Source organism: Pseudochaenichthys georgianus, chromosome 4, assembly GCF_902827115.2.
Source record: "Pseudochaenichthys georgianus chromosome 4, fPseGeo1.2, whole genome shotgun sequence".
NCBI classification, from domain to species: Eukaryota; Metazoa; Chordata; class Actinopteri; order Perciformes; family Channichthyidae; genus Pseudochaenichthys; species Pseudochaenichthys georgianus.
In genome coordinates, this window is record NC_047506.1 from 43,321,404 (window position 1) to 43,334,848 (window position 13,445).

Consider the following 13,445-nt stretch of genomic DNA (forward strand, 5'->3'; position numbering starts at 1 on the left):
ACGTTGTAGAAATGCGTGTGTGCACCACGACAAAGGAGCCTCATTCACTTTACATAGGGGTTGTTTGCGTCATTGCGTGGTGCCGACACGTAAATGTAACAAAGTTCGTGACTCCACCACGCATTGTGGTGTTAAGAAGTCGTGGTGGAGTCACGCATTCTGGTGAGATCAGGTTGCGAAAATACCATAGTAAACCCATAGTTCCATGAGTGAATTATGTAACCTAGATAATTAGTGATCAGTGATCACTACAACCCATAATATATTGTGGAAACATAGTATAATGGGGGACCTTTAATACTCAAGCAAATTACAAGTAAACTCAAGTACAGTACTCGAGTAAATGTACTTAGTTACATTTACATTACACCCCTGGGCCCTGGTAGTGTTTTAGCAGGACTTATCTTGCTCCCAGCATCCCCCCCCCCTCCCCTTCTCTCCTCCTACTTCTCTCTCTCCCTCCCCGCTGCTGCATTGATGCTGTTACCTCCTTCCGTGGTGATGTCACCGGCTCAGTGGAGCTCCAGCATCCTTACACAGGCAGCCAGACAATAGGGTCATTTTGACCGTGTTGGAGTGTGAAGAAGCGGCCGAACATCCAATCAACCGACCGGTCACCTTCCGTACCATTCTGGGTCCCGCACTGACACGGCAGCGCCTCGTTGGCCGGTACAAGACACCGTCAGTCGTAACCTCAGCGCCTCGGTGTTCATGGGGAGGAGAGGCTGCTAGCGGGAGGCAGAGCTGGAGGACACCGGCGGAGGTGGAAGTAGCCTCGGAGCTAAACAAGACAAACGACCCCTGATAAACAGTCTATACACGGGAGACAAACGTTTCTGGCACTGCGTAGGTAGGTTACCTTTTTTGCATTTTTCCATTGTCCCGCCGGTAATGCAATTTTAACGAGACAGTCTCTATTTACTACTTGGTGTTAAATCTCCTGGGAAGAGATGAGCATAGGGTGCGGCCATTGAGGAGGCTGTCAGTGTCGGATAAGATAAGACAGGAGGAGGACTGTCACACAGAACATTATATTATTTTATAGTGTTGTACTGTTTGCTAAAATATATATTATTTCTGTGAGCAGGATAACTGGAAAATATGCTCTGTCATTGGGCGAAAGGTAAAGACGTGTTGTTCCTCCAGCTATTATTGAGAAGATGCTAGCCTCTATCGTAAAATCTGAAGGTGACGCAATATATATATTTTTAGGAAAAGTCATGACAGCAGTGAAGTGTCAGTTTGAGCCCAACCTAAAAGCCTATGGGCCCTAAACTAGCTTTAACCTGCTGTCATGCCAAAAAGCTACCAGATAAATCTTTATTTTTCTTGGGGTGACAAGGTCAAATTGTTGGTCGTTATGTTTGAACACAAACCAATGTGGCATGAAACATTAGATATATTACATTTGCCTTTGTCGCCGGGAAGATGGTGTCCGCCCAGTTGAGCTGCATCATCAGTTGATGGTCTGAGCACCACTGTGAGATTATGATGAACATGGAGGTTGATGGACCTAACAGATTATAATTTTATGATTTATGAATTTGCATTATTGTGTTTTTTACCAAATATATGATGTTGAGGTTGATAAAATTAACAAATTAACCATCTATACGTTTTATCTTCATTCTCTCATTTCATATATAAAAAGTTTTCTGAATTATATACAGATCTTTTATATTCTATGTCTATTTGGATTATTAATCTTAATTTGACCTCAGAACGAAATAGCGTCAGATACTGTTTTTCCCATTGTTACAATCTGTGTACATCTCCCAAATTAAACAGTTTGGGGCCAGGAGAAAGGGTGTAACAGGAAGCAGGGTGACACAGCAGATTTACAATTATGATGACGGACACATGAGTCACAAAGCATGAACTAACCAGGTACGAACAGACTTTGAATATTTGTGCGACAACTATCAATATCCTTAATCTTGGGCATATTTAAGTGAAAGAAATACATTTTGTCTTATTAATGTGCTATACGTTATGTTACATTTGAACCATTTGCACCTGAGGCATGCAGTGAAAGCTTATTGTATCATATTGCTCCTTCTTACATCTTATTGATGAAAACATTAAACGATTGTAATCTCATCGCTACAGATGATGAGTCATGCTCAGCCTCAATAGACTGATGTGACACCACCCTCTGAAATCACACAGTGATTTAATGTTCATTTTGTTGCAGTATTACGGGTTGTTAATGAAACCTAACTGCTGCAAAGAGCCTGGATCTGTGACTGGTTTCAGTGCCATTGTCATCCAGAGAAGTAGCCTGACATTTAGCTGCTGCTGCACTTCTTTTGTTACTGCAAGCTTTATTAGCCATCTCCCTCGGCTGTAGCTGACCATGCATGGTCTTTTCATGTTACAGCCACACAGCCCTGCCCTCTCTTTTGTGCTCCTCACGTCAACCCGGTATACACCGGAATAAGGTGTAATGTTCTACTCTTAAAACTTTAACACTAATGTAAAAAAAGTCCTCCGTTTTTTCGTAACAAAATAGAACACAGGTCTTGGTGGCATAAGACTGTTGCAGCATGTCATGTATACACGGGATAAGGGGCAGAAATAAGGGGAAACAATGAGAGGAGGAATATTTTTGTAATTTCTTAAATCTTCGCATACTGAGAAAAAGGCACACAGTTATAACCCATGGGAAATGTTTCTGTTGTTTATGAATAAGTGTCATGCATAAAATTATGTATGTTTATTAATTATACTTGTAATATAATAATCAAACTGGTGACAGTAAATCAATACTACCGTTAGCTGACATACTGAAAGTATATCTTAACTAATCATTAACCAATAATCACTCAACATTTTGACTTGATTTTCAAAGTGACATTTTGAATTTTTGAATTTCTCTTATGTCTCGCCCCAATCCTCTTCCTTCATTTGCATATGATACACACAGATAAAACGAGTAATTGTATATTTTAATATTTACGATCTGCTTTTTTTACAGACCTGCAGGCCTGACACCTGGGCACTAGAGAAGGCACCTTAAGGTGCTAGACAGAAAGCAGCATGGCAGGGGCCTCTGTGAAGGTAGCGGTGCGTGTCCGCCCCTTCAATTCAAGGGAGATCGGAAAAGATAGCAAATGCATCATTCAGATGACTGGAAACACCACCAGTAAGTATTTCTCTTATATGTACCCGTTTCATTTGTGAAATGTCTTTAATTAAGGGTTCAACATAGATTGTAAGAACAGTTGCTTCACACTGCATCCGAAGGGAAGTGGTTTGCAGACGGCACCAAGCTGTAACCTTCTCCAACAGAAGGCCCTTTCTGACCTACTGCTGACCTTGACCTCTGACCCCCCAGCACAAGAGGATTACGGAAAAGATAAATTCCCTTTTTAATTGAGTCATTAACGACATGCATTGTGAACAAGCAATACCTATTCCAAGACATGATATGAGTAGGAAATATATTAAGAATAAGCTTTCATTTCTTAAAACAACTATATGATTAATCGATTATTCTATGGACAGAAAAAGTAATTGGCATTTTTTAATAATTGATTAATTCTTAAACTACTTCGTTATAACAAATGTGCATGAAATGCTTGCTTTTGGAAATGTATGCTTTTCTCTGTTTGATATCATACAAATATTTCAGTTTTGGACAAAATAACATTTCTGACATTGTATATACCGAACCATTAATTCAGTAAATATTTGGCCGATGTTTGTTGCAGTCTTAATTTTAATGTATCTATTGAGAAATGTCATCCTGTTGAGATTTGATGCAAGATTGACAACTTTGTAGTTACTCACAGTAATCAAAATGAAATCCCGTTCACAGTAAATCTCTTGAACGTCATGCTGTAGGTGACATTATCCCGTGCATAGCTGACCTGATATTTATTTAGGATAAGGTCTGTTATTTGAGGCCAGATTAAACAAGATACAAAAAAGCTCCTTATTCAACACTTTCAACATCTTTCCTTCTTTTAGAAATGAATGGAGATATTCAGTTAGCAGATAATAAAATAAAAATAACCCATATAATCACTTGTGTACTTGCATAGCTACAGTATACTCTCCTGCAGCCTCCATTTGTTTTGTGGTCATATGTTGTATGTTTTAAGTAAAGTTGAGAGCAGCCCACACTCCTTGGGTTATTCAGTGCAGAGTGAGGACTCTGGTTGAGAGGAGACTGGAAGGATACTCGATATGGAGTCTGCTTAGGAAGGTAAAGCCGTTTGTCAATAATGGATGAGGCTTCCTGAAATATTTACTGTTTGGCCTAATTTAGCCGTCTCCCCCTCCTTCCTCGTGTCATGGGTGACTTGACATCCAGCTGGGGAGCTTTTTTGGCCCGACTATTTTAACTGTATGATGTATTGCTTTTTGTGATGTAGCTCCCTTTTAGACTGAATACTTTCAATCTCCAATGAATGGTTCCGATTCATGCACAGTCCCTCCAGGATTTCAGTGGAAATCAGATGATGAGTATTTTGCTGCCAGCTTGTTTCCTACAGCTGTGTGAATTGAGACTGTATTTACAGTGAGGATACCAAAGACATGTCTTTGGAGATGTCCTGTTAGATTCTTTCTGCAATTAGCATTTCTGTTATCACACAAAGTTGGTTTGTTGTTTTCAATTAAGCAAGTAATTTAAGTACATGCAAGGCTTGAACTTCAGGTATTGCCACTGTCATGCTAGCATGATCTTTGGTGTTTGTTATTTTCGTTATTTGCAAAATTCACTATCCTATTCTTAAATAGTGTTTGTTGGGTGAACCCCTGGACCCAACACAATGCTGTACTGTGTGCTGATGCTTATTCTACTGTATACACAGTCAGGCAGGTCGTCAAAGCACAGCAGGACATGTAAAGAAAGTACTTGGTACTTGGTACTTGGCTGCTTCTGGCACTTTTTAGAAAAGTAGCTTTTTCTGATCTAATTACAGTCAAATGGTTAGAATAACACATATATGTGTACACCTCTTCTCAGGACTGCACCCAAGTCCATCCTGGAGCTTGTTGACGATTCCCCACATTATGAAACACTAAGATGGTACATTGATACATTGCAGTGAGTTTCAGGGTAAATGAACATGACATGACTAAAGAGAACGCCCCAAATAGATCCCTTTATAGACAACATTAGGTGGGTATGAACAGATGTTATTAGGCCAGGCCACACTTCTGTTTAAATAGTCTCAATACAAAAAATGGGTTTACTAATATGTGAACAGTACCAGAGAACTTGTTGGTCCGACCCACCAGGAGCACAAAGCTGCTCTCAGTGAGCTGCAGGTCTTTCAACAGATTCTCTTCCCAACTGAGTCAAAGGCTCTGGATGTGGGCTGGACACTGGAGGCTGTGAACAGACTGATGTCTGAAAGAGCCCATTGGATGCAGTGTCTGGAGGGGGTACAGAGGCAGGGTATAAATGCCTCCTTGTCTTTTAGTACTCTGTGCCGAGGAAACATAGAAGAAGAAGGAGTGTTTTTTTCTGTGGGCGTCTCACTCTCTGCTTTGTGCTCTCTGTCACTTAAGAGTGGGTCAATACCCCGGTTCCCACAAAGCAGAGAATGGCAGTAATCTGGTTGTGTGGGAGATCTCCCCTCCCACGCTGGCTTAATTAAGATGCAGGGACAGACCTGCAGGAAAGGAGGCCTCTCTTCAAAGGGCTTTTGATTGCATACAGTATACTCCGTGGATACATTTAGATTTATATCAGGAAAAACAACTTGTATGAAATATTATTCATGGACTGACTATCTTTCTCTTTATAAACATCTCATTTATTTTGGGAACATTTAGTAGATTCATACTTTTTCTTTGGACTTCTATGCAAATGAGCATATTGTTGTATACTACTCCATAATGATCATCTTGGCATAGACAATGTCGTCTTAAAGACTGGCTTTCTCAACCTGGAGAAAAGGCCAGCGTGAATCAGCAGAGCACACACAGCCAGTGCTGCTGAATATAGCCTCTATCAGGGGGTTCACATCCCCTCTGCCAGACCTGCTGACACAGCCACATGTCCTCCTATTGACCGGGGCAGGTCAGCCGTAAGAGTCTGAGCAGCATCGCACTCACACTCATGAAGACAACATGCCATTCCAGGATGCTGAAAATATGATGTATCACAGCTCAAATGAAACTGGAGCAGAGAATCACCAATTGAATAGGAACAAGGATTTGGTCATCACTGACTGTCATAGAGACGAGCATAAGTGTGCTTTAGTCAAATACTACTAAACTTGTTTTATTGAATTCTTTGAGGGAAACTGAGGTCTCAGATTTGGACTACCAGTGACTGCTTCTTCGTAGTTATCGTGCACATGACCTTAAAGAACCTGAAGTGAATCGAGTGTCTTCATAGCAGTATATCGCACCTGCTGAAAATAGAAGGCAGACACTTTGCAATACATACAGTACATTCAAATATATACAGTATATTTATTTTTTCAAATTCCCATACAATAAAAAAAAGAATGCACTAATGTTGTATTAACATATGGACAACACTTGCGATCCTCAAATAATTAGAAGGTATTTTTTAGGCAAATATCAGGTACCAGATTTAAAAATCTTAATATGGGCTCATGTTATTGTTTCCATGTATCTTATTGCAATTCATAATTCAAGTGTTGTTGCACTACTTGTTGGACAAATCAAGAAATATTACCATGTCAACAAGGAATTTGAAAGATTCAGATGTTCCGTCTTTCAGATAGTTAATGTTCAAACATTCCAATACATATTTGGCATATTATTTGAGAAAGAAAAGAACAGTTAATGGCAGCCCCACTAACATCCAACTGTCGGCTGGCAATAAGCAAAACTCCAGACTGCATGATACTATGTTAGTGCACTGTGTCAAGTCTGTGGTGTCTGTTTGCAGTCATTCATTTAAGCTAAGTGGCTGAAGCATTCTGCACTCCACATAGCTCACTTAGCAAGGTCAAAGCATGTTTCCATTTATTCTACATAGTCTATTCGTCTATTCTTTTTTGGATGGATTGAATTTTGGGTATTAATATCACATGTTGGGTAGCAGGCTCATAACATCTGAAGAATGTGCATCACTTTGTTTTGACTCACTCTTTCCCTTATGAGAAGTGGTGAGTTGTGCTGAACAGACTATAACCCTAACTCTGAAGATGAACATCAGCGTTCTGCTTTACATGACATATTGGATTCCTGTGTTGTGAGCACACCTGTGGAAGGGTTCATTTTGAATCCCGTCTAATGACATGACTTCTAGACCTGGCGTTATCTATAAAGTCAACATTTCCATTGTTTAAAAGGAGAAGACGGGTAGTGTGGAGGAGTGAGATGAAGATGGGAGACCACGTGTGCTCAAAGTGGCCTCAGGTGGGGATTACTGTGACACGCAGGCTGTGACCGCTTAGAACTCCAGCAAGGCCGCTCAGTGCAATTATAAAAGGAAGCTCTTTCCCACATCTCACCGTAACACTCTAAAGTCATTACCTTCTCTGAGAGCGAGGCGCTTCGCCTTCCGGTGCTGGAGGTATGGGAGGGAGGGGGCTCTTGGTGTATGAATCATACCGCAATCAGAGCAGTAAGCAAGGAAGGGACGTCTTACTGCATCTGGGTAAGAGTCAGGTCTTGAATGTTTTTAGAGCTTTATTAGGTAATCTGTCCATTTTCCTTTTTTCAATTGGGTTTATTTGACATCTTTATTCTCTTATAGATCCAATAGAACGAGGTCAGCGTTATTTACCAAGAAACCCAATCTATGTATTTCCTGTCTTCACCACGTGGCAGCTTGAGACCTTGAAGAACCTTCATTCATGCATTCATTCAGCTGCGTTAGATACATCCAGTGTATACAGTATGCACACCTATAGAGGCTTTCTACCGTGTGTCTTAAAACACACGGTTTCTATCATGATGGAAGGGTTGCTGTGTGTTAATCTGCATATCAGAGATGTAGTATTAAAACAAAAGTCATGGATTGTGGCTTTGTAATTGGAACAGGTAACAAGGGGGAACATCAACACGGAGGGATTAATAACCATTGCTTGTTAAATGTTTGCTGTTCTGTCAATTCTAAGACATTCTTAAGGTGGATTGTGTAGTGATGTCTGATGGCACAACACATTACTGTAACAGACCAGTTGCGGCAGGAGACAGCGCGCAGTAGGGGACATGAGCAGAATGGAACACATGTGTAGCTACTTGATTCGGTGGCTGTGGTTAGCATCACACGTCATGTATTTAATAACAATTATAAGTGTGGAATTGAGATCATTATGGAAGAGGCACAGTGTGTACGCTGGAGTGCGTCTGTGTTCACATGTGGCCGTGTGCCAGGCTGCCTGCTCACATCACGTCTTTCTGTCATAGGCCTGACACCGGAAACCTGGGTCGGTCTCACTGGCCTATATTTCATAGTTGTAAACCCAGTGGATGTGTAGAAAGGAAATATCAGTGCGTACAGTAACGTGGGAGAGTACTTGAGAGCCTGGGCCTGTTATTGACCGCCTGTGCGTTAGCAGAGCACATGGTGCCTGGAGCTCGGGGAGCGAGGAGCGTCTGAGCGCTGGCATCACCAGACCACACTGATATATTCTCCCTGCGTGGGCTCAACACCATCTGCTTCAATATTCATATACAGAACTACATTTCATTACTTGAGTATGATAGTTACCTTTAGAAATAACTACCTATTTCTGATCACGTATTTTGCCTTTAAGTAAATAATGTAAACTACAATTGTCTTTAAATGATTTGAGTGAATACACAGTGGGCTCGTTACACCGGCTGTATTTGTTTTTAAAAGCATGTTTCTACTGAACCGTCATTGTTTTTGCAGATTGTCTTTATGAATATAGTTCAATTATCATGTATTGTCATTCTGTGACACAGGATTGCACACTCAACTCTAGTTGTAGTGCTTCACACGACACCAGAACAATGTGTCGTGAGAAAACGGATCAAAAGTTGTCAGAACAAAGCTATTGTTCCAGAATGTAAACCTGGGCAAGTGAGTGAAAGTTAAAGGGAATGAGCAGATTGCAGAGCAGACATATCTAATATAGAGATGTGGTCACTGTCTCGGCCTATAGGGATGTACATATACCAGACAAGAATATAAGAGCATCAGAGTCTCTGTGATAAAAGAAAAAAAAGGACTCACCATCATTTATCAATGATAAAAATACCCATAATAATGATGGTGATTTAAAGTGAATAATGTATTATATATGTGTTTCTGTTTGAGTGTAACATTGAGGGTCTAGTGGCTGATTCGTCTCATTTAGATAGGTGATGGTCAGACACAGTGCCTTACATAGACTGATTACACCAGCACCTCTCTGACAGTCTGTCCTAAATGGATTTAATATGATTCACTGAAGTCGAACACTTCTGGAGGCTCGCAGAGGAACGCTGTCTGATGAGCTGCAGCTCAGAGCGGAGGATGCTTTCTCACTGAAACTGTTGAAAGACCAACTGAGCCTGACACGCTGAGTCTGAGCGGGCCTGCAATGGCCCCAGGTAGAGAGGGACCTGGCAGCAGCATGGCCCCTAATCCAGCGCCGCCATCAGGCCGACTTTAACATCTTAAAGAAGGATAGCCGTTCATGTTTTGGTTTGAAATGAGTATTACAGCATTTTGGATCAAATGCTCACATACATTCACAAGTATTTTGTAGATTCTATTTGATATTGATGTATTAAATATTTATTGTATTAACTGTAATATTAACATGTTTTTTTGATACAAATTGAGAATTTATGGTATTTTGTTTGCAAAAATATGCAATCATGAGCTCATGCTGATATACCAGGATGTATTCCAGTCCCTGCGAGCACCTGCAGAGGGGGACAATGTGCTTCTCAGTTTCTAGTCCCACAACTGCAGTTTGACCCCAAACAGTAAGCGACTGTTGGTTCAGAAAGAGGAGGCGCCCAGGGCGTTTCCCGCTCCGCTAACACAACAGATTCAGTTCCACATGTAACCTGCGTTCCTTGTCCTGTCTTCTAGCCATCCTCAACCCCAAGCAGCCCAAAGACTACAAGAGCTTCAACTTTGATTACTCCTACTGGTCCCATACCTCGGTAACTTCTCCTGCACCCCCACTGCGCAGACACATTCTGACAAAGACACATTTGCATCTCAATGAATCACATTGTGTCAGGTCTGTGAGGTTTATGAGAAAGTTAAAGATGTAAGTGGCTGAATATTGATCCCTCTCCACAGCCAGAGGACATCAATTATGCCTCCCAGGTGCAAGTGTACAAAGACATCGGAGAGGAAATGTTGCTGCACGCGTTCGAGGGATACAACGTCTGCATCTTTGCTTACGGGCAGACAGGCTCTGGCAAGTCCTACACCATGATGGGGAAGCAGGACGTCAAGGACCAACAAGGAATCATTCCCCTGGTACACTCCCTGGGATGACTTTAGACGTCCTGATTTGAAATGTCTCAGCATTGTGGTAATACATATCTTTTCTTCTTCTTCCAGCTGTGTGAAGATCTTTTCACTAAGTTCAATGACAATGGAGAGAACAGCAAGTCATACTCTGTGGAGGTAAGTGTTGGACTAATGCTAACACACTAAAGCAGATACAGGTGTACTGTCTGTGCTGTAACACATGTTTAATCAAACATTATGAATCTGAACAGGTAAGCTACATGGAAATCTACTGTGAACGTGTGCGGGACTTACTGAACCCCAAGAACAAAGGAAACCTGCGAGTGCGAGAACATCCTCTGATGGGGCCCTATGTGGAGGATCTGTCCAAGCTGGCTGTCACCTCCTACAACGACATCCAGGACCTCATGGACTCTGGCAACAAGGCCAGGTGACCCAGCTGTGTTTTCATTCAGTCCCTTCACTCGCTGTGTTGGAGATAGTTCTGCCTTCTCTCCAATATAATGGAACCAGGTGGCACTCGTGATTTCTGGATAGAAACGTTGCTGTTGAGTTTTCTCGAAAAAAGTTTTTTGAGACACAGAATATCTCTAGAACAACCCACTTGATGACGAGCAGTACAGGTCAGATGAAACATATGGATAAGTCCTACATCCAACATCGCAAATAACAAAGACATGTTGGCTGAGGTAGAGGAGAGGACATATACATCTGTTTATAATGTATGCAATGTTTGAGCTGATTATTCCACATATCTGTCCTTTCAACTGTGCGTCTTTGGTTTATCAGACGGACAATAGCTAATAAGTAGCAGGACTTGTCATTTGCTCTGTCCTTGTAAGAGTCACATTCTCTTTCGGCACACATGTGGAGCGAACAAAAGCTTGCTGCACAAACTGATGACACGTCTTCACTGTGTGTGCAGGACTGTGGCTGCCACCAACATGAACGAGACGAGCAGCCGCTCTCACGCCGTCTTCAACATCATATTCACTCAGAAACGCCTCGATGCTGAGACTGATAACACCACTGAGAAGGTACTCCTTTCTCACAGCCTCACAGGATGTATTTAGCATGCAGCTGCTGCCTCTGCTTATCTGTGAGCTGATTGATGACTCTGATTTCAATCTTGTCGTAAATTGGAAATCAATAATCGCATGAAGGTCATCCTGTAGACAATAAGGTAACAGATGTGTTTTTAATGAGAGCCGTCTCTGCATAAAGATGAATAGCTGTAGCTTTTTGTTGTCAGCTAATGCGTTGGACTTTATTTATTGGAGTCTTTTTATTGCATGCTCTGTTGCAGGTCAGCAAAATCAGTCTGGTGGATTTGGCTGGCAGTGAGAGGGCCGACTCTACTGGAGCCAAAGGGACCAGGCTTAAGGTGACATGTTTGAATGGAATGCATGTTGGATGTATACATACAGAAACACACATTACTACATGTCCTTGCCTATGGGAAACAGATCACCATGACTACATCCATATTGAAGAACATGCTATACTCTGCTTCTTGCTTTATCACAGGAAGGAGCAAATATCAATAAATCTCTCACGACACTGGGGAAAGTCATCTCTGCTTTGGCAGAAGTGGTATGTATTATATCTGAGCATTCTTTATAATACAAATATAAAGCTGTTTTTTGATCAATGATTTCATTGGACTGTCTGCTTCCTTTAGGACTCTGGGTCAAACAAAGTAAGTTATTATATTTTTCTATTTCAAGTATGCATTGTTTTTCTTAACCAAAATGAAGCCCTGAGAAGAATGTAAGACAAATATATCCGGTGATTAAATGTATAGGTCTAATAAAAAAAATCTCTTTTGTGTTTAGGACTTAGGAAAAAGTGAGAATAAGGTTTTTAAATGTTTTAATCTTATTTAGTGGGGCGATTTCAAGCTCTTGTGGCAAATATAAGTATTACAACAACAAACACAACAGTATCCTGGAAAAGGAGAACATTTCCAGCTCAGACTTAAATAGATCTCTATATGTTCCTCTCTTGCCTCTCAGGGCTTTGATATACATACCAATACATATATTGATTTTTACTTTGCGTTTTAATTGAATAAACAGAACAAAAAGAAGAAGAAAGTGGAACACCACATCCCCTACAGAGATTCCGTTTTGACCTGGCTACTGAGAGAAAATTTGGGTATGAACACATCATTTATTTGCTTTTAATGATATTATTTCTAAACTGAGACTAAAGTGTGAATCTTCACCGTGTCAGGGGGGAATTCTCGTACTGCCATGGTTGCTGCCCTGAGTCCGGCTGACATCAATTATGACGAGACCCTCAGCACACTCAGGTAGAGAACATTTCTCTGCGTCTGTCTCCCTTCCACACAGCGGCTGAATGTGGCTCTAAAGGACACTGATGCCAGTGAGACAAAGTGTTGCGTAACACGTTTCCATGCATCAGTGTCTCACATCAAACACCCTTCACGGGTAGGAGCTGCAGGACCTGTGGATGTGTGATATAGTATGGATTTGAATTTGTTATAGGGTATAATATTATACTATATACGTCTAATCTATTTTTAGTTTTGTTTTAGTTTTGACTTTTCAGTTAAATGTTAGTTTATTGTTTTTGCTATTGGTTTCATTTTCATACATCATACTTTAGTCAGAACTATGTGGCTACATATACCAAAACAATAACAATACATAAAGAACAGTGAAGGCATGATTGTCAAATATGTTCATTTGGGAATCAACTCGAGTCCTTTTTCAACGACACACTCGGAAGAAAACGACTGCAGTAGTTTAACATTAGACCTGAGCTGAATCTCTCGGTTAAATGGTATTTGTTCTACAAAATGATGTAAATGATTGTCTGGTATATAATTCTACAAGACGTGTAAAATAATAGAGAATCATCACAGAGGGAATCGCAGCATAGCGCCATCTCCTGGAATGTCAGGTCGCTTTAATTGCTGTGGTTTGACATCACTTGAGTTGACGGAATTTCACTCTGTCTACTTTTTTCGGTAGTGTTATTTTATTATAGCTAAAACACGAACCAGGCATTACTGTTTTAGTTTAGTTTTAAATGT

At 40.9% G+C, this 13,445-nt stretch overlaps 1 protein-coding gene across 15 annotated transcripts in view; it reads left to right on the forward strand.

The window, feature by feature from the left end:
- The first annotated feature begins 506 nt into the window (after positions 1-506).
- Positions 507-13,445, forward strand: part of kif1aa (kinesin family member 1Aa) — a 57,717-nt gene continuing 44,778 nt past the window's right edge. For 13 of the 15 annotated variants that reach the window (XM_034080979.2, XM_034080982.2, XM_034080986.2 and 10 more), the window contains exons 1-12: positions 507-850; positions 2,978-3,145; positions 9,992-10,065; positions 10,208-10,390; positions 10,475-10,540; positions 10,636-10,814; positions 11,310-11,421; positions 11,691-11,768; positions 11,912-11,977; positions 12,066-12,083; positions 12,463-12,541; positions 12,620-12,698. In XM_034080979.2, the coding sequence (XP_033936870.1) occupies positions 3,040-3,145; positions 9,992-10,065; positions 10,208-10,390; positions 10,475-10,540; positions 10,636-10,814; positions 11,310-11,421; positions 11,691-11,768; positions 11,912-11,977; positions 12,066-12,083; positions 12,463-12,541; positions 12,620-12,698 (1,040 nt within the window). In that variant the 5' untranslated portion in view covers positions 507-850; positions 2,978-3,039. Of the gene's footprint in view, positions 851-1,788; positions 1,888-2,977; positions 3,146-9,991; positions 10,066-10,207; positions 10,391-10,474; positions 10,541-10,635; positions 10,815-11,309; positions 11,422-11,690; positions 11,769-11,911; positions 11,978-12,065; positions 12,084-12,462; positions 12,542-12,619; positions 12,699-13,445 lie in introns of all 15 variants that reach the window. The other 2 variants (XM_034080980.2, XM_034080981.2) reach the window with 2 other exon arrangements.